General features: G+C 44.2%; 1 protein-coding gene across 1 annotated transcript in view; it reads right to left on the reverse strand.

Moving 5' to 3' along the window:
* The window catches only part of PDGFRL (platelet derived growth factor receptor like), a 277,185-nt gene that overhangs the window by 20,081 nt on the left and 230,676 nt on the right, over positions 1–26,428 (reverse strand). The window contains exons 4-5 of the mRNA XM_077279675.1: positions 10,944–11,237; positions 9,134–9,273 (exon numbers count right to left, since the gene is read on the reverse strand). Of these exons, the coding sequence (XP_077135790.1) occupies positions 9,134–9,273; positions 10,944–11,237 (434 nt within the window). The remainder of the gene's footprint in view (positions 1–9,133; positions 9,274–10,943; positions 11,238–26,428) is intronic.

The raw sequence follows: 26,428 nt of genomic DNA on the forward strand, positions 1-26,428 counted from the left end.
TTTAAATGCAAAATTTGCTGAACAATTGGTGGACGCATTTGGAGAGCTTCTGATGTGCCTAAACAGTGAAAATCCTCCACAAGGGACACCGTTTTGGAAATTAGACCCCTCAGAGAACTGATCTAGATGTGTGGTGAGCACACTGAACTCTCAAGTGTTACATAGAAGTTTATAACGTTGAGTTGTGAAAATAATTTAAAAAAAAAATCACATTTTCCCCACAAATATGCTTTCAGCCCCAAATGTTGCATTTTCATAAGGGTAATAGGAGAAATTGAACCATACAATTTGTAGTGCTATTTCTCCTGAGTATGTCGATACCCTATATGAGGGAGAAAACTACTATTTCGGTGCATGGCAGGGCCTGGAAGGGAAGAAGCATCATTTGACTTTTTGAATGCAAAATTTCCTGGAATCATTAGCGGATGTCATGTTCCGTTTGGAGGGCCCCGATGTGCCTAAACAGTGGAAACCCCCCACAAGTGACCCCGTTTTGGAAACTAGACCGCACTAGGAATGTATTTAGATGTGTGTTGAGCACTTTTAACCCCCAGTTGCTTCACAGAAGTTTATAACGTTGAGCCATGAAAATAAAAAAAATCACATTTTCCCCACAAAAATTTTATTTTGGCCGCAAATTTTGCATTTTCATAAGGGTAACAGGAGAAATTTCACCATACAATTTGTTGTGCAATTTCTCCTGAGCATGCCGATACCCCATATGTGGGGGAATACTACTTTTGAGGCAAAGTGCAAAGCTCTGAAGGGAAGAGGCGCCATATTGGAGTTCAGATTTTGCTGGAATGGTTTGAGGGTGCCATGTCACATTGGCAAAGTCCCTGAGGTGCCAGAACAACAAAAAAAAAAACTATATGTGAACTTCTTTTACAAACTACATTTCCCAATGAATTGATCTAGGTGTAAAGTGATCATATTGACAATACATGTGCCTCACAGAATTTGACACCATTGAGCAGTGAAGAAAGAATAAATTACAGTTTTACCGCTAAAATGTTGTTTTAGACACAAGTTTTTAATTTTTCTAAGGGTTAACAGGAATTTTTTTTTACAACAAACTGGGGTCAATTTTTTTCCTGAGTGCGCCAATACACTACATGTAATCATGCCAGATTTTACTGTTATGGTTTGCAGGTGCCATGACCCATTGGGAGATCCCATGAGGTGCCAGAACAGCAGAACCCCTAATAAGTGACGCCATTTTACAAACTACACCTCTCAATGAATTCATCTGGGGGGGCAGTGATCATATTGACACCACTGGTGTGTCACAGAATTGTATAACATTGGGCAGTGATGAAAAAATAACTACATTTTTACCATAAAAAAAAAGTGGGTAAAAATGGCACCATAGTTTGTCCCACAATTTCTACTGAGCGTGGCAATACCCAGTATGTGGCTGTACAGTACTACTTAGCCGTATGGAGAGATTCGGGAGGAACGGAGCGCTATATGTCTACTGGAATGCAGATTTTCCTAAAACAGGTTGTGGACTCCATATACAGAGCCTCTAATTGCTAGAAGAGCAGAATCCCCCCTCAAGTGACCCCATTGTGGAAATTAAACCTCTTTGGGAATTTATCTACAGGTGTAGTGACAATTTTGACTCCATGGGTATTTTCCAGAAACAAGCAGCAATGAATGTTGCCGAGTGAAAATCACAAACTGCCATTGCAGTCACCAGTACGTTATTCCCAATCCGTGTTTCTGGTGACATGCACCCGTAAGTTAGGTGGGCTCTCTTCACTTCAGAAATGGCAAACATGTGGAAGCTATATGTGGTTTAGGTACACTGTGGGGCTCAGAAGGGAGGGGGGCATTTGGATTTGGTAGCGGACAATTTGCAGAAATTCTTTTGGAGGGTGTGGAGCCATTTCACTTTTCCTGAGTCTTTGTACTACCAGTAACGTGGAAGCCTCCTATATTTCCGTTAACAGATGACAGACTTGAGTGGGGACTTGCTTTTTTTGTGGATTGAGTTGAAGCTTTTATTGCAAGCATTTGGGATCACATTTATCCGGTGCTCTACGCTGAGCAGTTACTTTGGGGTTTCCATCTAAATCTCTGAGTGGCGTGATGCAGATTAAATCCCCGTGGGATCCATTCACTATAATGATGCAGCAGAATTACTCTGGACTCCGTCTGGCTTCTGTTCAGCGGTGTCCTTCTTTTCAGAAGTGCACAAAACTGTGGCCGATGGCACTTTTATGCAATCCTAAAAAGACGGACACACCGCATCACAGGTTAGACGACGTCCACAGTGCCTTCATCTGCTTCATTATAGGGAATCTTCTGTCGAGGTTTCCGTCTGAATCACATAATTCAGAGATTTACACGGAAACCCCGGTGTAAGCGCAGAGCGCAGGATAAATGTGCACCGAGCCTTACTGTGATCTTTTGCATGCAGAATGAAAAAATCAACAGCAGGTGAAGAATTGGTTTTATTCATTTTTTACGCAGTTCTTCATGCAGTATAAGTGATTAGGCGACTTTATTCTTCAGGTTGGAGAGATGACAGCAATACCAGATTTTTATAGGCTTATGTTTGGCTGCTGTCACACACTAAAACTAGTTTTTTGTATCAACATATTTTGACAGCGATAATTTTTCCATATTTTGGCCCACAGAGGGCTTGATTTTTGCGGGATGAGTTCACATTTTTATTGGTACCATTTTCAGACACATGACATTTTTTGATCACTTGCTATTCCAATTTTTGGGAGGCAGAATGAACAAAAAACAGCAATTCAGAAATTTTTCTTTTGGGGGGGAGTTTTATATAATTCCCCGGGTGGTAAAATTGATACTGCAGTTTTATTCTTTGGGTCAGTATGATTACAGCGATACCTCATTTATACCTCACTTTTTATGTTTTGACACTTTTAAACAATAAAAACAATTTCGTAGAAAAAATATTTATCTTTGCATCGCTTTATTCTGAGAGCTATAACTTTTTTTATTTGATGAAGCTGATGAAGCTATATGATTGCTTTTTTTTGTGGGACAAGATGACGTTTTCAGCTGTGCCATGTTTATTTAAATCCTTTTTTATTGGATTTTATTCCACTTTTTGTTCAGTGCTATTATGATAAAGCATTGTTTTTTACTTGATGTTTTTATTTTTATTTTTTATGGTGTTCACTAAAGGGGTTAACTAGTGGGACAGATTTATAGGTCAGGTTGTTTCGGACCCCGCAATACCAAATATGTATACTTTTTTGCTTATTTTTATTTTCATACAAATACTTATTTCTGTGTACAATATCTTTAGATTTTTTAATTTATTATAATTCTGTGATTTTTTTTAAATATTTTTACAATTATTTAAAAGATTTATTTTTACTTTTTTAATTTGTCCCACTATGGGACTATCATTTTTTGCAGGCTGATCGCTTAGGTAACATGGTGATGCAGCAGCATACCTGTGCTATGCAAACTGTCAGCTCTGCCCTGACAGACAAAGTTGCTGATCATGCTTTGAGTATGATTTAGCAACTTTACTAGCTCTGGTGACCTGGATGTCGTCATGACGATATTGGGTCACCATAATAATAATAATAATCTTTATTTTTATATAGCGCTATCATATTCCGCAGCGCTTTACACACATTATCATCGCTGTCCCCGATGGGGCTCACAATCTAAATTCCTTATCAGTATGTCTTTGGAATGTGGGAGGAAACCGGAGAACCCGGAGGAAACCCACACAAACACGGAGAGAACATACAAACTCTTTGCAGATGTTGTCCTTGGTGGGGTTTGAACCCAGGACTCCAGCGCTGCAAGGCATGGCAATGATCAGGATCCTGCGTCATGCCGCAGGGTCTCCGATCCAAGGGCAGAGGGGCTGTCATCCCTCTGCCTGCTCCCAGAACGTTCGATTGCAGCATTTAGGGGGTTACAGTCCCTGGAGCGGTGCACGACTGCTCCTGGCACTTTAGTGCCGGATGTCAGCTGTCAGAATCAGCTGACACCTGGCAACAATAATGAACGCACAGCCTGTGTGCTCGAACGATCACCATGCAGTAATAATACGTCCCGAGTCACTAAGTACCAGGACGCAGGGACCGATTATTAGTAACTCAGTCAGAAAGGGGTTAAAGTGTAATTTGCTCATGGTACAACGCTTTTACAGTGAGCTTAATAGTAAATTCATGCAGCTAGAACCCCAGGTAGTATGAATCAGACTGGTTGTGTCACTGAAGCCATGCATGCTTTACTCTGAAACTTTTCAGCATTTTAGAAAAAAGACAAAACAAAAAACTTTTAAATGCCTGCTGAGGACTATGCGTCTGAGATAACTAGGCCAAGAGGCCGACACCATAGAGGCGGCTCCTAGATCAACTCTGTAGACTGACATGTATTTCTCCACATACTATGCATTGTATACCGTATATACTCGAGTATAAGCCGAGATTTTCAGCCCAAATTTTTGGGCTGAAAGTGCCCCTCTCGGCTTATACTCGAGTCACGGTCGTCGGTGGGGTCGGCGGGTGAGGGGGAGAGAGCGTGTCGCATACTAACCTAGTCCCGGCGCTCCTGGCGCTCCCCCTGCCCGTCCCACGGTCTTCGGTGCCGCAGCTCGTCCCCTGTTCAGCGGTCACATGGTACCGCTCATTAGAGAAATGAATATGGACTCCACTCCCATAGGGGTGGAGCCGCAAATTCATTCCTCTAATGAGCGGTAACGGTGACCGCTGACAGAGGAAGAGGCTGCGGCACCCGGAGACCAGCTGTCCGGGGGAAGGAGCGGGACGCCGGGAGCAGGTAAGTATTACATATTCACCTGTCCGCGTTCCACACGCCGGGCGCCGCTCCATCTTCCCGGCGTCTCTCCGCACTGACTGTGCAGGTCAGAGGGCGCGATGACGCATATAGTGTGTGCGCCGCCCTCTGCCTGATCAGTCAGTGCAGAGAGACGCCGGGACGGGACGCTGAGGAGCTGCATGCAAGAGAGGTGAGTATGTGTTTTTTTCTTATTGCAGCAGCAGCAGCATTGTATATTGCACAGATTTATGTGGAGTACCTATGGGGCAACGGTGCAGAGCATTATATAAATGGCACAGCTTTATGTGGAGCATCTATCGGGCCATAATCAAAGGTGCAGAGCATTATATATGGCACAGCTATCTATGGGGCCATAATCAAAGGTGCAGGGCATTATATATGGCACAGCTATCTATGGGGCCATAATCAAAGGTGCAGAGCATTGTATATGGCACAGCTATCTATGGGGCCATAATCAAAGGTGCAGAGCATTGTATATGGCACAGCTATCTATGGGGCCATAATCAAAGGTGCAGAGCATTGTATATGGCACAGCTTTCTATGGGGCCATAATCAAAGGTGCAGAGCATTGTATATGGCACAGCTATCTATGGGGCCATAATCAAAGGTGCAGAGCATTGTATATGGCACAGCTTTCTATGGAGCATCTATGGGGCCATAATCAAAGGTGCAGAGCATTGTATATGGCACAGCTATCTATGGGGCCATAATCAAAGGTACAGAGCATTGTATATGGCACAGCTTTCTATGGGGCCATAATCAAAGGTGCAGAGCATTTTATATGGCACAGCTATCTATGGGGCCATAATCAAAGGTGCAGAGCATTGTATATGGCACAGCTTTCTATGGGGCCATAATCAAAGGTGCAGAGCATTGTATATGGCACAGCTTTCTATGGGGCCATAATCAAAGGTGCAGAGCATTTTATATGGCACAGCTTTCTATGGGGCCATAATCAAAGGTGCAGAGCATTGTATATGGCAGAGCTTTCTATGGAGCATCTATGGGGCCATAATCAAAGGTGCAGAGCATTGTATATGGCACAGCTTTCTATGGAGCATCTATGGGGCCATAATGAACTGTGCAGAGCATTATATATGGCACAGCTTTATATGGAGCAACTATGGGGCAATAATCAATGGTATGGAGCATTATATGTGGCACAGCTTTATGTGGAGCATCTATGGGGCCATAATGAACAGTATGGAGCATCTATTTTTAATTTTGAAATTCACCGGTAGCTGCTGCATTTTCCACCCTAGGCTTATACTCGAGTCAATAGGTTTTCCAAGTTTTTTTGTGGCAAAATTAGGGGGGTCGGCTTATACTCGGGTCGGCTTATACTCGAGTATATACGGTAATTCATGCTACTTGTAATTTGGGCAGTATGAATCTCCTGTCTAGTCCCTTGTAAAGGACCCGCATCTATGGAGAAGATAGATAGATAGATAGACATGGGATAGATAGATAGACATGGGATAGATAGATAGATAGATAGATAGATAGATAGATAGACATGATATAGATAGATAGATAGATAGATAGATAGATAGATAGATAGATAGATAGATAGATAGATAGATAGATAGATAGACCATGCTGTGAGGTCGAAACGTTGCACCACTTGGTGCTGGATTAAAGCCCACAATTTTTCCTTCAACTGGAGTGCTGCCTGATTTTTTTTCCATTTATATTTTGCGTTGGACAACCTCATTATTCAGGAAGTATTGCACCCAAAATCTGCTCACGACTGTTCTGCTATCTGTCTTTTCTAGATAGATAAATAGATAGATAGATAGATAGATACAGTGGGGGAAATAAGTATTTGATCCCTTGCTGATTTTGTAAGTTTGCCCACTGACAAAGACATAAACAGTTTATAATTTTAAGGGTAGGTTAATTTTAACATTGAGAGATAGAATATCAAAAATAAAATCCAGAAAATCACATTGTATAAATTATATAAATGTATTTGCATTTTGCAGTGAGAAATAAGTATTTGATCCCTCTGGCAAACAAGACTTAATACTTGGTGGCAAAACCCTTGTTGGCAAGCACAGCAGTCAGATGTTTTTGTAGTTGATGATGAGGTTTGCGCACATGTCCGGAGTAATTTTGGTCCACTCCTCTTTGCAGATCATCTCTAAATCATTAAGATTTTGAGGCTGTGGCTTGGTAACTCAGAGCTTCAACTCCCTCCATTAGCTTTCTATGGGATTAAGGTCTGGAGACTGGCTAGGCCACTCCATGACCCTAATGTGCTTCTTTTTGAGCCACTCCTTTGTTGCCTTGGCTGTATGTTTTGGGTTATTGTCTTGCTGGAAGACCCAGCCACGACCCAGTTTTAATGTCCTGGCGTAGGGAAGGACGTTGTCACTCAGGATGTTACGGTACATGGCTCCATCCATTCTCCCATTGATGTGGTGAAGTAGTCCTGTGCCCTTAGCCTTAACTCCCCCAAAATATAATGTTTCCACCTCTATGCTTGACAGTGGGGAAAGTGTTCTTTGGGTCATAGGCAGCATTTCTCTTCCTCCAAACACAGCGAGTTGAGTTAATGCCAAAGAGCTCAATTTTTGTCTCATCTGACCACAGCACCTTCTTGCGATCACTCACAAAATTATCCAGGTGTTCATTGGCAAACTTCAGATGGGCCTGCACATGTGCCATCTGGAGCAATGGAACCGTGCAGGCACTGCAGGATTTTAAACCTTTATGGTGCAATGTGTTACCATTGGTTTTCTTGGTGACTGTGGTCCCAGCTGCCTTGGGATCATTAACAAGTTCCCCCCGTCTAGTTTTAGGCTAATCTCTCACCTTCCTCATGATCAAGGATAACCCACGAGGTGAGATTTTGCACGGTGCCCCAGATCGATGTGGATTGACAGTCATTTTGTATTTCTTCCATTTTTTTTACTATTGCACCAACAATTGTTTCCTTCTCACTCAGCATCTTACTTATGGTTTTGTAGCCCATCCCGGCTTTGTGCAGGTCTATGATCTTGTCCCTGACATCGTTATAAAGCTCTTTGGTCTTGCCCATGTTGCAGAGGTTAGAGTCTGACTGGTTAATTGAGTCTGTGGACAGGAGTCTTTTATAAATGTGATTATGTAAAGCAGTTGTCTTTAATGCAGGTAACGAGTTGATTAGGAGCGTCTAACTGGTCTGTAGGAGCCAGAACTCTTAATGGTTGGTAGGGGACCAAATACTTAGTTCTGACTGCAAAATGCAAATAAATTTATATAATTTATACAATGTGAATTTCTGGATTTTATTTTTGATATTCTATCTCTCAATGTTAAAATTAACCTACCCTTAAAATTATAGACTGTCTTTGTCAGTGGGCAAACTTACAAAATCAGCAAAGGATCAAATACTTATTTCCCCCACTGTAATAGATATGAGATAGATAGTGTAGATGTTAGATATATAGATAGACATATAGATAGATATTGTAAAATAATGGAACAGCAGAATACCAACCAGCGGGTGCACAGACCTCCTCAGCAATGTTTCCAAAACTCAATCCAGATATTAAAAAAAGTAAAAGGAAGGCAGCACTCCATAGACTTTAAAGTGAAAAAAGTTGTTTTTATTCAGACCCACATAGCATGGCGATGTTTCGGCTCACACTGAGCCTTTCTCAAGCTATGACATTTGCTAGAATTAACAGATGGGCAGTTCAGCCATGAAAAAGAAGAGTTCTGAGCGGTATGGAGGACATTACACAGCAGAGCTGAGCAATGTAGCTGTGAATCCAGCTCTGTCATAAGCTAACAGGTAGAAAACTACAGAGTATCTGGCTCTCACACTCTTTCTTCCTTGCTCTCCTCTCTCGCAGACAGCGAGAGCCATAGTATATTAAGGAAAATCTGTGATGGGATTGCAGTTCCTCTTTCTAACCTTCTTCCCGTCCAAAGCACGCTGGAGTCCATCTTACATCTCTTCTTAACCAACTACATCCAGTATGAAGATATCAACATACCCCATTGTGTTTATGTGCTGCACACTGCTATTGTTCCAGCACATAGTAGTGGCATTTCTCAGCAGAGAAACATGAAGGCTCACACAGCTGTCAAGTAGTGAGACACAAGAGAGTCCTGGCTTCTACCTACTTTAACCTCTCTTTCTCAAAGGGCCAGAGCTATTATCAGTAAATTTGAAATAGTTTTAGTTTTTCCAATCATATATTTTGGACAAAGATTTTATATTTTGGCATTCTTTTGCATCATGATGTGTTCCATGAGGTGATAGGTGCTCCACTCGAAACGATAAGACCCTTAATTGAGCTTCATCAATTTATATTTATAGTTATTATCATCTTACTTGTTGACCTGGGTACATCCATGTAAATTCTACTTCCACATGTGGTTCCCCCAGGACTGTGCAGAAGATACTGAAGTCACCTCCACTTTGAACCTTGTTGGCCGAGGCTGTGATAGTTGCAGAGGGAGGGCCACTGGGAACTAAAGAAAACGTACAGATATACCAGGTAATATATACAGTATTAGGGTTTAAAAATATAATGCAACTGTTAATAGTAATGAAGAATCCATGTGCCTCACCCTGCGGTAAATGTGTTATGTTTTCAGTCTCTTGTAGTAAGAGACTTACCAGAAAGTGGAAATTATAAATAGACCATCTTGTACTTTAAGGGGCTAAATCAAATTACTGCTTATTAAATTAAAGCACATAGCTATATGTACATGTGAATATAAACATACCATAAAGCCTATACAAATATGTGCAAAGCTCAAAAAGTAAATGAGAAATAGATTTATTAATTAACAATAATTAAAAACAGTTGGTAGACACCCAAAATCAAACATGTTAAATAATACAAAACTTAGATGGCCATGGCACCACACTCCTAGATGTATAGGGAAAATAATGAAGGATCACAATAATTAGTACCTAAGCGTTGGAGACGGATTCTCAAACGTAAAGAGCCCAAAATAATCAATACTTGAAGATAGTATTAGTAATAAGGGGAGGGGGTGTCACATACACAGTGTCCTCTTCTTTAAGACCTCACCTATAAAGGTGCGTTCCTTCTATGTTTACCACTTGTATTTAACTATTGTTACTTTATTAAATATAATTATAATTAACTTTTTTGAGCTTTGCCGTTTGTTTGCATAGATTTTTTTTCTCCATTGTGCACATTGGCTTTATACCTGAAGCTCAGGATACTGATGTAGGTTTGGCATAAACGTACAAAACTTGTCCCTTATTTAGTGGTAATGTTTTATCACGATGCCCCAAATAGTGTTTTTTTAAATTTTTTTAAACAAGACTAATTTTGTGCCATTTTAACCTATTTTTCATAATGGGATTGGCTCAATATCATCATTTTTCACATATTAACATGATAGGTAATAAGCTTCTGATCGGTCGGGCTCAGGCCACTGGGGGAGTCAACCCAAATCCCTTATTTGAATGTAGTGTTGGTAGCACATACACACTGATAATCTAAAGGACTGCCAGAGATAGACAAATGCTATACTCAGCTTTCCCTATCGTTTCCATAGACAATGAACAGAACCACAATAAGCATTTTTGCTCGTAATCAACTTTAATGGGTAGGACCCCTGTTCCCAGAATCTATAGTGGTTCCAGCACTTGGACCATTGATGATTAGACCTTTCAATAATTGAAATTAATCTGGCCTAAACTATCTCTCCTTGTAGACCTCAACCATTTTACCATCACAATTTTGGTGAGTGATGATAAATTTTGCCTCTAATTTTGCATTACTTAAAACATCACAATGTGTGTCATTGTCCTGAGTAAGGAACTCACACCTCTATAATGTGAAAATAGGTACATGGGGAAGTCTTTAAGAGGCAACCCCTTTAAGCCACTAAAAACCTAATTTCCTCATGCAATATCTTCACTAAGGGTCTGCAAAAGCCCATAAACATTAAATGTTTTTTAGCCAACTTGGAGCCAATATACCAACAGAAATTCCATGTGTCCTCATTATAGAAGTCGGAGAAAATGTCCTACTAGAAAGAAGGCCCGAGGATGGACAAAGCCTCTTAGTAACTTTGTAATATCCTTCTCTCGACAGAAAATCGCACAGCAGAAGCTACAGAAGCATAAATTACATCTAAAGGATCAGCTTTACATATACCTTCCACATAGAGTAGCTGGTATTTAATGGATATTTGTGGGGCTCCTTTGGCCTCTGCTCGGCAGTACACCACTCCACTGTGGTTAATACTGGGGTGCTGGTAGATAAAACCTTTCTTTACATCGTAGGTTATGTCTTTGCCATCAGTTTTGATTTCTTCAGCCGGAAACTCTCTGTGTAGGGTGACTTTAGCAGATGCGGTGGTCACACGACATGGAATAATAGCTGGTTTATCTGGGTTAATGTAGACGATCTCAAAATAACTTGGAGATGGTACGAAGAGTTCACCTTTATCTGCAACAGAAGGAGGTTTTATATGAAAGTTATTTTATCCGAATAGTCTGGCTCCAATATTCTGTAGGCTGCAGATGAACATGGCCTTCTTTGTAAATAATTGTAATTTATTTTTGTTATTATGACCTCTGTAAAAAAAAACTAACAAATAACTAAGCAAAACAACAAAAGAACGACCTATCTGATTATAGGTTATATCTCTACCATCAGTTTTAATTTCTTCATCCAGAAACTCTTTGTGTGGGGTGACTCAAGCAGATGCAGTGACCCATAACATGGTATAAGAGCTGGTTTATCTGGGTTCACATAGGCCAGTGATTCCCATACCCCATGTTTTCAGGATTTCCCTAGAACTGCACAGATGAGAGAGCCTGTGGCAATTTCTGATAACTTGATAATAATTCCATCACCTGTGCAATACTAAGGAAATCCTGAAAACATGACATTTGGGGGGCCCTGAGGACTGGAGTTGGCGAAACACTGATGTAGACAATGTCAAAATAACTCAGGTCACATCTTTTAACCGCTTGGTATCTGTGGAAACCTGAAGCGAAAGATGCTCAAAAGAATGAGCATGTGAACAGCAGGTTGTTTTCCACAAAACTTAAAAAATCTCTGTGCAAAACATACGTAGTGGGGGCTCTCCCAATTAGGTTACCCTATCCATGTAGTATTTATATACACTCGTCTATAAGCACCTTGATTACAGCTTTATCATTTGCATATTCCTGCAAAATCACCATGTGTATATATAATTACAACCTTTGACATACCAATATAGTAGATTCTGTTCCTTGTTTGTTATTACCCTTACAATAGGTATCATGTGGCTCCCTACCTGTTAATTTTTTTTTTTATAAATCCATATTTTATTGTATATTGTTCTATAAAACTAATTTGTTTAATTAATGGCAGTGATCATAAAACTGCTTGAAATAAGAGTTGTCTTTCACTGAACCCATTATTATAATCATGACCTACTATTGTAGTGTGGTGGGCCAGTTTGACCTTTTTAACTTATTAACTGTCAATTTATGATGAACTAACACATTTACTGTCACCTGTTACCCTGAAATGATGCTCACTTTTTCTTGTATTGGCCTGTTTGTTTGGTTTTCTTTTCCTTTCATTTTCAGGTTGGCTGCACTTGCCATTTAGACAGCTTGCTAGTCCACTGGCTTTCAGTCTGCGTCTTTTAATTATCACACAATTACCTGGTTTCTTCCTAAGTGATACTTCGCCATTACTACCACAATAAAGGACAATCTCTTAAAATAAGATGCTTGACGTCTTTCTGTATAACCTCAGGGAGATTTCTGGTACAGTAGTTTAAACCGGCGTGGCCTGCTTGGTTTCAGGTTCAGAGCTTGGGTCACATTTCTGAGTTTGCATAATAATGCAGATTAATATCTAAACCTCATCAAGGAGATGAGAATATTACCATTTCTAGTCTGGTGACATTTTCCCCATTTTTGTGCATGGGTGATTGTAGAGCTGATAGGTCTACCCCCTAGATAGGCCATAAATCTAGCAGACTAAAATATAAAAAAAGTATGTGCAAGCACATTGTGTTTACTGAATAAATCATTACATGCAGTGTCTTATCAAAAAACGAGTCAAAGAGAAATGCAAATTATAGGCCATCAATGTTAATTAAAGGGAGCTCAAACTCTTTGACCATTACTGTTATGATCCTGGTGGTAGGATCTCAAACTGACCTGACACATATACCCTGAATATATAGGACAAGTTCTGGGGATGTGGAAGCTATACTGACCGCAATCCTGATCCTATCCAAACACACTAAAGGCAGCTGTGGAGCGTTACCTGAAAACCTAGACGCCTCGTCACAGCCTGAGAAACTGACTACCCCTAGAGAGAAAGCAAAGACCTCACTTGCCTCAGAGAAATATCCCCAAAGATTTAGATAGCCCCCCACAAATAATAACAGTGAGTTTAAGGGGAAAACACAAACGTAGAGATGAAACAGGTTTAGCAAATGAGGCCCGCTAATACTAGATAGGCAGATAAAGATAGGTGTCTGTGCGGTCAGTACAAAAACTATCAAAAGTAAACCACGCAGAGAATACAAGAACCCCCACACCGACTCACGATGTGAGGGGCGCACTCTACACCCCAGAACTAACCAGCAAGCAAAGAATCACATAAAAGCAAGCTGGGCTGAACTCATAAGATAATGAGAAACGTTTTCAAGGAAATAATGAGAAACTGAATAAGCAAACTTAGCTTCTGATAGCAGGAGACTGGTCACAAGGAATATTCAGGAGAGCACAGGATCAGGACTGAATACACCGACAGCAGGCGACAAGTAAAGGTCCAGGTGAGTTAAATAGGCCCAGCCTAGCAGGAGATGAAACAGCTGAGCCCAGCCATATCGCTAAAGGCCACCAGAGGGAGCCCAAGAACAAACTCACACAGTACCACTCATGACCACAGGAGGGAGCCCGAGAACGGAATTCACAACAGTACCCCCCCCCTTGAGGAGGGGTCACCGAACCCTCACCAGAGCTCCCAGGCCGATCAGGACGAGCCAAATGAAAGGCACGAACCAAATCGGCCGCATGGACATCAGAGGCGACAACCCAGGAATTATCCTCCTGACCATAACCCTTCCATTTCACCAAGTACTGAAGTCTCCGTCTCGAAATACGAGAATCCAAGATCTTCTCCACCACATATTCCAACTCCCCCTCGACCAAGACCGGAGCAGGAGGATCAACAGAAGGGACCACAGGCACCACATATCTCCGCAACAATGCCCTATGGAACACATTATGAATGGCAAACGATGTTGGGAGGTCCAAACGAAAAGACACAGGGTTGAGGATTTCCAAAATCTTATAAGGACCGATGAAACGAGGCTTGAACTTAGGAGAGGAAACCTTCATCGGGACATAACGAGAAGACAACCATACCAAATCCCCCACACGAAGTCGGGGACCCACACAGCGACGGCGGTTAGCAAAGCGCTGAGCCTTCTCTTGGGACAAAGTCAAATTGTCCACCACATGGTTCCAAATCTGCTGCAACCTATCCACCACAGAATCCACCCCAGGACAGTCAGAAGACTCAACCTGACCCGAGGAGAAACGAGGATGAAAACCAGAATTGCAAAAGAAAGGTGAAACCAAAGTACCAGAACTAGCCCGATTATTGAGGGCGAACTCAGCCAATGGCAAAAAGGTCACCCAATCATCCTGGTCAGCAGAAACAAAACATCTCAAATAAGTCTCCAAGGTCTGATTAGTTCGTTCGGTTTGACCATTCGTCTGAAGATGGAAGGCTGACGAAAAAGACAATTCAATGCCCATCTTAGCACAAAAGGATCGCCAAAATCTGGACACAAACTGGGATCCTCTGTCGGACACAATGTTCTCCGGAATACCATGTAAACGAACCACATTCTGAAAAAACAGTGGCACCAAATCGGAGGAGGAAGGCAACTTTGGCAAGGGTACCAAATGGACCATTTTGGAAAAACGATCACAAACCACCCAGATGACAGACATCTTCTGAGAGACAGGAAGATCCAAAATAAAATCCATGGAAATATGCGTCCAAGGCCTCTTCGGGACAGGCAAAGGCAAAAGCAATCCACTGGCACGAGAACACGAAGGCTTGGCCCGAGCACAAATCCCACAGGACTGCACAAAGGAACGCACATCCCGCGACAAGGAAGGCCACCAAAAGGATCTCGCCACCAAATCCCTGGTACCAAAAATCCCAGGATGACCCGCCAACACCGAAGAGCGAACCTCGGAAATAACTCTACTGGTCCATCTGTCTGGGACAAACAGTCTCTCCGGTGGACAATGGTCAGGTCTATTGGCCTGAAACTCCTGCAACACCCGTCGCAGATCAGGAGAGATGGCAGACAAAATCACCCCCTCTTTGAGAACACCAGTCGGTTCAGAAACTTCCGGGGAGTCAGGTACAAAACTCCTAGAAAGGGCATCAGCCTTCACGTTTTTCGAACCCGGAAGATATGAAACCACGAAATTGAAACGAGAGAAAAACAACGACCATCGAGCCTGTCTCGGATTCAACCGTTTGGCAGACTCGAGATAAGTCAAATTCTTGTGATCCGTCAAGACCACCACACAATGCTTGGCTCCCTCAAGCCAATGTCGCCACTCCTCAAATGCCCACTTCATTGCCAACAACTCACGATTACCAACATCATAATTCCGCTCGGCAGGCGAAAACTTTCTTGAAAAGAAAGCACATGGTCTCATCACAGAGCCATCAGAGCTTCTCAGTGACAAGACAGCCCCTGCTCCAATCTCAGAAGCATCAACCTCAACCTGAAAGGGAAGAGAGACATCAGGCTGGCGCAAGACAGGAGCCGAAGAAAACCGACACTTAAGCTCCTGAAAGGCCTCCACGGCCGCAGGAGACCAATTCGTCACATCAGAACCCTTCTTGGTCAAATCCGTCAAAGGCTTAACCACGCTAGAAAAATTAGTGATGAAGCGACGGTAAAAATTAGCAAAACCCAAGAACTTCTGAAGACTCTTCACAGATGTAGGTTGAGTCCAGTCATGAATAGCCTGGACCTTGACTGGATCCATGTCAATAGTAGACGGAGAAAAAATAAAGCCCAAAAAAGAAATCTTCTGGACTCCGAAGAGACATTTAGAGCCCTTCACAAACAAGGCATTGGCACGCAGGACCTGAAATACCATCCTGACCTGCTTCACATGAGACTCCCAGTCATCAGAAAAGACCAAAATATCATCCAGGTACACAATCATAAATCTATCCAGATACTCTCGGAAGATGTCGTGCATGAAGGACTGAAACACAGAGGGAGCATTAGAAAGCCCAAAAGGCATCACCAAGTACTCAAAATGGCCTTCGGGCGTATTAAATGCTGTTTTCCATTCATCGCCCTGTTTTATGCGCACAAGATTATACGCTCCTCGAAGATCTATCTTGGTGAACCAACTGGCCCCCCTAATCCGAGCAAACAGATCAGACAACAGTGGCAAGGGGTACTGAAATTTGACCGTGATGTTATTTAGAAGGCGATAATCTATACAGGGTCTCAGAGAACCATCCTTCTTGGCCACAAAAAGAACCCCGCACCCAAAGGGGACGAGGACGGGCGAATATGCCCCTTCTCCAAGGACTCCTTTATATAACTCCGCATAGCGGCATGTTCTGGTACAGATAAATTAAAAAGTCGTCCCTTAGGGAACTTACTACCAGGAATCAAATTTATAGCACAATCACAATCCCTATGAGGAGGTAGGGCACTGGATTTGGGCTCATCAAATACATCCTGGTAGTCTGACAAAAATTCCGGGACTTCAGAAGGAGTAGAATAAGCAATTGACACCAAAGGGGCATCGCCATGAATTCCCTGGCAACCCCAACTTGACACAGACATTGCTTTCCAATCCGACTGGATTATGAGCCTGCAGCCATGGCAGACCCAACACGACAACATCATGCAAATTATGTAGCACAAGAAAGCGAATCACCTCTTGATGTGCAGGAGTCATACACATGGTCACTTGAGTCCAGTACTGAGGTTTATTCTTGGCCAATGGCGTAGCATCAATTCCCTTTAGTGGAATGGGGAATTGTAAAGGCTCCAAGATAAAACCACAGCGCCTGGCAAATGACAAATCCATCAGATTCAGGGCGGCACCTGAATCCACAAAAGCCATAACTGAGTAGGATGACAGAGAGCAAATCAAAGTAACAGACAGAATGAATTTAGGTTGTACAGTACCAATGGTGACAGACTTGGTAAACCTTTTTGTGCGCTTAGAGCATGCTGAGATAACATGAGCAGAATCACCACAGTAAAAGCACAACCCATTCTGACGTCTGTAGTCTTGCCGTTCAACTCTGGTCAGAATCCTGTCGCATTGCATAGGCTCAGGTTTTTGCTCAGAAATTACTGCCAGATGGTGCACAGGTTTGCGCTCCCGCAAACGCCGATCAATCTGAATGGCTAAAGACATTGACTCATTCAGACCTGCAGGCGTGGGGAACCCCACCATGACATCTTTAAGGGCTTCAGAAAGACCCTTTCTGAAAATCGCCGCCAGGGCGCACTCATTCCATTGAGTGAGCACAGACCACTTCCTAAACTTCTGACAGTAAATCTCTGCTTCATCTTGCCCCTGAGAGAGAGCCAGCAAAACCTTCTCTGCTTGATCTACCAGATTAGGTTCCTCATAAAGCACTCCAAGCGCCAGAAAAAAGGCATCCACATTTAGCAATGCAACGCAATGGGAACCTAGCCTAAGCAATGCAGGATCTCCTGGCGCCAGAGAGAATGCCCAATCTTGAGGGTCACCACTCACCACGTAACAAAGAAATTACAATTTTAACTTGCTGAACAGAGTCACCAGAGGAGCGAGGTCTCAGAGAAAGGAACAACTTACAATTATTCTTAAAGTTCAAAAACCTAGATCTATCTCCAGAGAACAGTTCAGGAATTGGTATTTTAGGCTCTGACATAGGACTGCGGACTACATAATCCTGAATACCCTGCACCCTTGCAGTGAGATGATCCACACTAGAAGACAGACTCTGAATGTCCATATCTGCAACTGAATTCAGAACCACCCAGAGATTAAGGGGAGGAGAGAAGCCAAACACAGTGCAGAGGAAAAAAAAAAATGACTTCAGGATTTCTCTTCTCCCTCTTCTGCTGCATTAACACTTTGTGGCCTGCTGTACTGTTATGATCCTGGTGGTAGGATCTCAAACTGACCTGACACATATACCCTGAATATATAGGACAAGTTCTGGGGATGTGGAAGCTATACTGACCGCAATCCTGATCCTATCCAAACACACTAAAGGCAGCTGTGGAGCGTTACCTGAAAACCTAAACGCCTCGTCACAGCCTGAGAAACTGACTACCCCTAGAGAGAAAGCAAAGACCTCACTTGCCTCAGAGAAATATCCCCAAAGTTTTAGATAGCCCCCCACAAATAATAACGGTGAGTTTAAGGGGAAAACACAAACGTAGAGATGAAACAGGTTTAGCAAATGAGGCCCGCTAATACTAGATAGGCAGATAAAGATGGGTGTCTGTGCGGTCAGTACAAAAACTATCAAAGTAAACCACGCAGAGAATACAAGAACCCCCACACCGACTCACGATATGAGGGGCGCACTCTGCACCCCAGAACTAACCAGCAAGCAAAGAATCACATAAAAGCAAGCTGGGCTGAACTCATAAGATAATGAGAAACGTTTTCAAGGAAATAATGAGAAACTGAATAAGCAAACTTAGCTTCTGATAGCAGGAGACTGGTCACAAGGAATATTCAGGAGAGCACAGGATCAGGACTGAATACACCGACAGCAGGCGACAAGTAAAGGTCCAGGTGAGTTAAATAGGCCCAGCCTAGCAGGAGATGAAACAGCTGAGCCCAGCCATATCGCTAAAGGCCACCAGAGGGAGCCCAAGAACAAACTCACACAGTACCACTCATGACCACAGGAGGGAGCCCGAGAACGGAATTCACAACACATTACCATCAAGGCACATAAGACTGGGTTCAGGTGGTCATTGTAACAATTTGATCAGTCATATCTGTAAATTGTGGACACAACTGGCTCTGTGTGCAGATTCTATGAAACGGAGCAGGAGCTGCCTGCCATTACATACATGCATCCATAGATCAGACCAGAAGAGTAAATATTGCGAGATTCCCCAAACAGATATTAGGTTCTCAGCTCCAGGACAGCTGCGATAGTAGTTCTGCAGGTCTTTGTGAACCATCTGAAAGTGATGGAGTCCTGACCATGTGTGCTAGCCTCAGCAGCAGGTAAGGAAAGGCCGTACTGGGCCCCTGGACCTCAAGGGAGGCCAGCATGATGGGGTCACGGGGAATGGCAGAGCCTCAGGGTGGGCAAGGGCAAGTTGGGGTTAAATAGTTTGCTTGGGCTGTGTACTTTCTGAATTTGGTCAGAGGGGGGGCGGGGTTTTGATGAGGCAGAGAGGAGCAAGCAGGAGGAGCTTACTGAGGGGGTGATTTGGATAAGAAACCGACAATTTCACCTCAGCAACTGCCACGCTCACCTGCTGGTCCGGCGGTGGCTGAAATCAATCCCCAGTGATGGACGTGGAGGCCTTATTGCAGAGACTGCACGAACAGGCCAGCACACAGGGCACTGAATGGCTGCAGCTGTCCATCAGCAGCCTTCTGGACGGAGCGGTGACAGGACCAGCCCAGGTACCTGCAGAGGGACGCCGGCCGCGGAGGTCCAGGCCTCCGGCGCGCTTGAGCCCCGACGTCACCCCTCGGGCCCGGCACTGTATCAGGAGCCCCTCTAGGGACCCTCCGGCAGGAGACGCGAGCGGCGGTGCAGCAGTGGCCCGCGGCAAAGCCGGGAGGAATCCGGCAGCACGGCGGGGCCTGCAGCAGGGGGAAGTGTCGGCCTCCTCCTCGGCGCGTGTGACTCACCAGGTGTTGGGACCAGAAGCAGCGGGCTGCGCCAGGTCAGGTGAGCCTGCTCGGCGCGGAGGAACGGGGGCTTCAAGGAGGCGGGGGCCTTATTCCCCGGCCTCTCGGCGTGTGGCATCTAATGGGCGGCGTTCTGCCGGCCCTGTCAGCAGCGCTCTGCCTGGGACGGGGCACGGAGCTGGAGGGCTGACTTCCTCTAGCCAGCGCAGGCCGGGGCTGAGTCCATCCAGGGGGTCTGGCCATGTCACAGCTGCAGATAGGAGCACTTCCCAGCACGGGCAGCGTTACGCTGGCTCAGGCATCTTCACAACAACGGCGTCAGCAGCAAGGGACCCTGCACCTTCGGATGGGGTGTCACAGGACGGCAGTTGGCCGTCTGACTTACCCGGGGACCAACGGATGGAGAGCTCAGGAGAGGAGCACGTACGTCTGGCTTCAGGATCTTCGGCTGCCGGGTCCACGGCGCTCGGGCAGCTAGGTGAGGACAATCCTTTTCTTTCATGTACCCCCTGTGTTAGCTCCCTCTGTCAGTGTAAGTAGGGATGTATTTATGGGGGGAGTCGGGGGGGGGTTAGGGCTTATCATGCACGGGCTTAGAGATCTGGCGGCGCTATGGGGATCGGGGGTTCAAACCTGGGGTCTTCTCCTTCTGCGGCATGGCTTGGGAATCCGGGGAAGTTTCGGGTTTGAGGGGTTCTCTGGGGGGGTATCACTGATATGAGTTCTAGGAGTATGTCGTCAGATAACGTGGGGAATGATGCTGCGGCGACGAGTGCCGCCGTACCTTCAGTTAGCGTGTCTGTTGCCAGTCAGGCAGGGGAAGTGGAAAAAGATTCCTCAGTGCGTTTGGATGACGCGGCCCGTGGGGAGGTATACAATTGTTTCGAGGGACCGTTGGGGCACACTTAAAAAGTGAAACTAGGGATAAAATTTGGAAAGGGGAATATGTGGAAATATTCTCCTTATTACCACTAGAGTGTTTTCAATTGGACAGGCTGCGCAAAGATGATTTTAAAAAGAGGAGGAAGAAAAGAGGCATTTTAGGCTGATTCCTAGGACGTTTTCTAATTGGTTACAGGCATTCGCCATTTTGGCGAGTGTGATTGGTGAGAGGTCCCCCGAGAACTGCTCGGGGCTTTTTTGTTACATGGATGCGATTGGGTAAGCTTATCGGACTTACGGGGGCCAAGGTTGGCTTAGATACGATGAGCAATTCCGGCAACGGAAGGCCATTAGGCCCAGTATTCGGTGGGATCACAAAGATATAGCTTTGTGGATGAAGGTAATGGTCCTGTCATGCTTCGGGTCAGGCAGCCAGTCGTTTCTTGGAAGCGCTGGGGGTTCAGGGCAGTCGGGACACTCAGCGGCAATGCAGAGAGGACTGTGCTTTGCATTCAATGAAGGGTCATGTAAATTTGGGCGAAAATGCAAATTCAAGCATGAATGTGCAACTTGCGGGGGACCGCACGGGTCATCCAAATGTTTTAAGGGTGGCAGACAGAGAAGCGGAGACGGTTCTGAAAAAAGGAATGACGCCAATTCGTCTGGACGTGATGGTGCCATTTCTAAGTAGGTACCCTGATTCACCAGCTGCAGTTTTGTTAGAAGGAGGTTTTCGGGATGGTTTCCGTATTCCATTTGTGGATGCGGAACATGGCTTTGCAATTTCCTGATGTGGTTGCTAAAAAGCTGGAAAGCGAAGATAAATTGGGTAGGATGGCCGGCCCTTTTCCAGTGGTGCCTATACGCAATCTGAGGGTTTCCCCGTTGTGCGTGGTACCAAAAAAGGAACCCAATAAATTCAGATTGATTCATCATCTGTCCTTTCCGAAAGGGTCCTCAGTAAATGACGGAATTGACCCTCAGTTATGTTCAGTGATTTACACTTCATTTGATGCGGCTATGGATTGGGTGCGGGTATGTGAGGGTGGCGCACTGTTGGGGAAAACGGATAGCGAAGCGGCTTTCAGGCTACTACCGGTTCACCCGGAGAGTATGCATCTCCTGGGTTGCTATTGGGATGGAGGTTTTTACGTCGATTGCTGTCTCCCCATGGGTTGTTCCCTTTCCTGCGCGTACTTCGAAACTTTTAGCACCTTTTTGGAGTGGGTGGTGAAAGACGTGTGGGGCTTGAAATCCTGCATTCACTATCTGGATGACTTCCTGCTTATAGGCCCGGCTCAAAGGACTGATTGCTCGGTGCTATTGCACACTATGGAGAGAGTGTGCAAGACTTTCGGGGTTCCTTTAGCTCCGGACCAAACTGTGGGTCCTGTCACTGTTCTGAGTTTTCTGGGTATAGAAATCGATACCTTAGAAATGGTGTGCAGGCTGCCTGGGGATAAGGTTAGCGCTAGAGGTGTCTAGGGCATGTAGTGCTAAAAAATTGAAGCTGAGGGAGGTACAATCTTTGCTTGGCAAATTGAACTTCGGTAGCCGTATTATGCCGATGGGAAGGGCATTCTGCCGCAGGTTGTCTTTCGCGACCAGGGGCGTTCGATCTCCGGTTAATTTTATCAGGCTAAAGAAGGAATTGCGTGAAGATTTGGCAGTATGGTCAAATTTTTTTGAGAATTACAACGGAAAGTCTATCTGGATAAAACCGGTTGTGAATTCAGATGATTTGGGTTTCATCATTGCCGTGGTGGATGATCGTGGTTTAGGTTTGTTTTTTCAAGGCTGTTGGTTGTTGGCTGAATGGCCTGGTTTCTGGCAGGAGCAAGGTTGGCTACAAAATCGGGTTCTTCCTCATTTGTTCCCTATCGTTGTTGCATTGTCATTATGGGGTAACAGTGTGCGAGACAGGAAGATTCTTTTTCCATGTGGATCCGATGCGGTTGCCGTGGTGATAAATTCACTGTCGGCTGATTCACCGGCGGTAGTAAAAATTTTGCAGCGTTTGGTGTTTTTGGGCTTATCTTTGAATTTGTGAATTGTGGCGGAGGTCAGGTCGATGGCTTCTAACCGTGTCTCTGTTGCTCTTTGTCACTTGCAGGGAGATCGTTTTCGAGAATTGTTACCTCAGGCGGAGTCAACAGGCCGGGAGTCCCCAGCGGGGTTATAGAAGCTTCCTGGTGGGCAGTAGATTATCTGTTTCAGAATTCTTTACCGGCTAGGTCTTGAAGTCAGTATCAGCAGGCATGGGGTATTTGGGAAGAGTGGGGTGCTTCTTTAGGGGCGGGACTACAGGATGAGAGCAGATTATTGTTGTTGATCGGGCATTTTTAAGAGTCGGGTTGGTCCGTGTCTAGACTGAACAAGTTGTTGGCGGGCATTGCATTCGGTTTCAAGGCTCGGCGTCTTAAGGACGTCACGAAGTCTTTTTTGGTAGTTCAGACGTTAAAGGGATGGAGAAAAGGTTGGGCGGTGAGCGATAAAAGACGCCCGGTATCATACGAGGTATTGTTAATTTTGGGCAATCAGTTAGCTTCGGTCTGTTCATCGCAATGGGAAATAATTCTTTTTAAGGCGGCCTTCGCATTAGCGTTCTTTGGAGCCTTTCGGTTAGGGGAGTTGGTCAGCCCCTCTAAAAGAACCAAAGGGGGTTTGTTGAGGGAAGACGTGGACGTGTATAATGATAGGGTAGTTATTCGGCTTTGATTTTCTAAGACAGACAGCCAAGGTAAAGGCTGTAAAGTGGTGCTATTTAAGGTGGCCGGTTCCCCGTTATGCCCGGTCCTGTGTGTTAATGCTTTCATGGGGATGGACGGAGGATTGTCCAACCCCCTTTTGGTCCATGAGGACTGTTCCTTTTTATCTCGATTTCAGTTCATAGCGGTTTTTAAGAAATGTTTGATCGCAGGGGGAATTTCACCGGGGGATTACAGTGGGCACTCATTTAGGATCAGCGCAGCGACGGAAGCTGCCAGGAGGGGCCTGGGCGAGGAGGTGGTAAAAAAGATCGATTGGTGGGAGTCGAGGAGATTCATTTCCTATATCTGCCCGAACTTGGTCTAATGGTTTAATAGTTGAGTTGTTTTTTTTTCTTATTGTTGTGTTATCTATTTCAGGCCGCGAGCATCGGCTGGTGTGGATCATGGGCCACTCTTTCATTTTTTGGGCAGCTTTGCGGGCTGCAATTCGGCCGGACGGGCGGCAATTGGGTTTCTCAAGAGAGACAGCGATTCTGCGGTGGATCGGAAAACGCGGAATGATATGGAGCCAGCTTTTGCCGGGAGTTGCACCAGTTTGTTCATTTGGATCGAGCTCCGGCTGTGGTAGTAATTCATTTGGGCGGGAATGACTTGGGCAAAAGGCCCTGTAGGGAATTGATAAAGGACATAAAGTTCGACATTTTAAGACTTTGGGCGGCGTTTCCGAAATTGTTAGTTGTCTGGTCGGATATTATCCCGAGGAAGGTGTGGCGAGGTGCTCGCTCAATTGAGGGGATAAATAAGGCCAGAATAAAAGTAAATAGGGTGGTATCTCAGTTGATGGCGCGGAATGGGGCATTGGTAGTGCGTCATGTAAATTTGGAATCCGGAAAGGGCGAATATTGGAGGGCAGATGGCGTGCATTTAAATGCAATCGGGGTTGATATGTGGTGTCTCGCTGTTCAAGAAGGAATTGAGATGGGTTTGAAGGTTTGGAGGGACACAAATGTTTGAGGTGTCAAAACATTTATGTTGGTGGCAGGGGAGGGAGGTCCTCGAAGTTGGTGGAAAGTGGGGAATGGCGGATTCTGGGGGGGGACCTCTAGTGGTCCTGGACTCCCCCGGAGAGGATTGCGAGTGGATGTGGTAGATCAGCCCGTGGAGGGGCTGATTAAAGGATTTGGTAATCGGTTGGTTTGGCCGGGTTGGTCATTATCTGCCTCCGAGCTGGTGCTTAGCGGCTGGAGGCAAGACTAAGCCTGGAGGCCAAGGTACACAATTTGAATTTCTGCAAGGTTATTTTTGAGGCTTCGAGGACTACCACTCCCTGGGGGGATATTGTTTACATGTTGTATTTATGTTTAATAAAAGGCTGCTGTGGCCATTTAATCCAAATCTGGTGTAATGTCGTTATTCAGGAGGGGATCTTACGATAAGGCAGTTTACGAGAGATCCGATGCAGTAAGTAATTAAGGTTATGCATTTAAGTCAGTAAAGGCGGTCATGAGTCACGTGTACCCCTTACGTCATGGATTGGGGCTGAAATTCAGTCCTGGGATTTGAAATCACACAGGCCCACTCTGTCCCCGTCCCCCAGCACTAGATGGGATATATTACTAATATTACCCTGGATGGAGGAAAGGAAGATTTACTACAAGACCAATATTTCTAATGATACCCGTGGCCTGGTGGGGTAAGTGACGGAGTCAGTGACTTTGTGCTCTGTCAAAACTTTTAGCAGTATGAGTGTTTTGAGCACACCGATTCTATTAATAACGTGGCATACAAGGCAGCTCACAACCAGACAGGCCCTACTGACATTTGCCAGAATTGCCGGATGGCCAGTCTGGCCCTGCTTAGCAGCAAAAGTGGGAAAGTGAAACCAGTAATTGGCTGCAGTGTTGCATGGTCTGAAGGCATTTGTTTAAAGAGTTCAAGTCCTCTTCCTCTCTGAAGAGACAGTTTGCATATTTAATTTCCCAGAGGAGCATTGCACGGCCTATAGGTCTCCTTACTCTCCTTACTCTGGCATGTTACTCTCCATAAGAGAAAGTTTACCCCTTAGACCCCAGTCAGAGGCCAAATGAGATCTCATGCGTTGCACTAAGGAGGAGCAACACCACAAAACACGTGTCTGCAAATTGAGATTCTGACAAGGCTTGTTAAAGGGTCATTATTGACTTTTATTATGATTGCTACTTCCAATTTGTGGCACTAGAGTTCAAGTCATCTTCTTCTCTGAAGACACAATTTGCATATTTAATTTCCAAGAGCAGCACTGAATGGCCTATAAGTCTCCTTACACAAGCATGTCACTTTACATCAGGAGAAACGTTACTTCTGTTTTGTGATCACTCAGTAAAGTCTGTATCAAATGTCTATTTACATGAAGATATTTTTCCTCAGCATGTGAATTTGTTAAACTATATCTATATTCAATTGCAGATTTTTCACCTAAAAGTCTGTAGCATTTTTGAACATAGTGCAGAATACGCATATTCAAACAGCTGACTCCCGGCACTCAGTGCTAGGAATGGTGCTCTGCATTGCTATACCTTAAAACTGCGATCAGAGTGCAGAAAGTGAAATTCCTATAGTGAAACTAAGTTTAAAAAAAAGTTTTAAAAAAAGTTGTAAAAAAATATATTTTTTTTAAATCCTAAAATAAAAATAAATAAATATTGTACCCATAAATAAATGTTTTTTTTATGAAAAAAATTACACATATTTAGTATCACTGTGTCCGTAATGACCCGATCTATAAAATTGTCCCATCAGTTAACCCCTTCAGTGAAAACCATAAAAAAAAATGACAAGGCAAAAAATGATGCTTTATCATCATACCGCCGAACAAAAAGTGGAAAAAATAGAGATAAAAAAGACTAATGTAAATAAAAATAGAACCGCTGAAAATGTCATCTTGTCGAGCACAAAAACAAGCCACCATACAGCTCCATCATCCAAAAAATAAAAAGTTATAGCTATGAAAATAAAGCGATGCGAAAATAATTCTATAATACGTTTGGTATCACTGTAATCGTACTGGCCAGAAGAATAAAGATGCCTTATCAATCTTACCACACGCGGAACGGCATAAAGTAAACCCCCTCAAAAATTCCTGAATTGCCTCCCAAAAATT

This window comes from Ranitomeya variabilis, chromosome 1, assembly GCF_051348905.1.
Source record: "Ranitomeya variabilis isolate aRanVar5 chromosome 1, aRanVar5.hap1, whole genome shotgun sequence".
NCBI classification, from domain to species: domain Eukaryota; kingdom Metazoa; phylum Chordata; class Amphibia; order Anura; family Dendrobatidae; genus Ranitomeya; species Ranitomeya variabilis.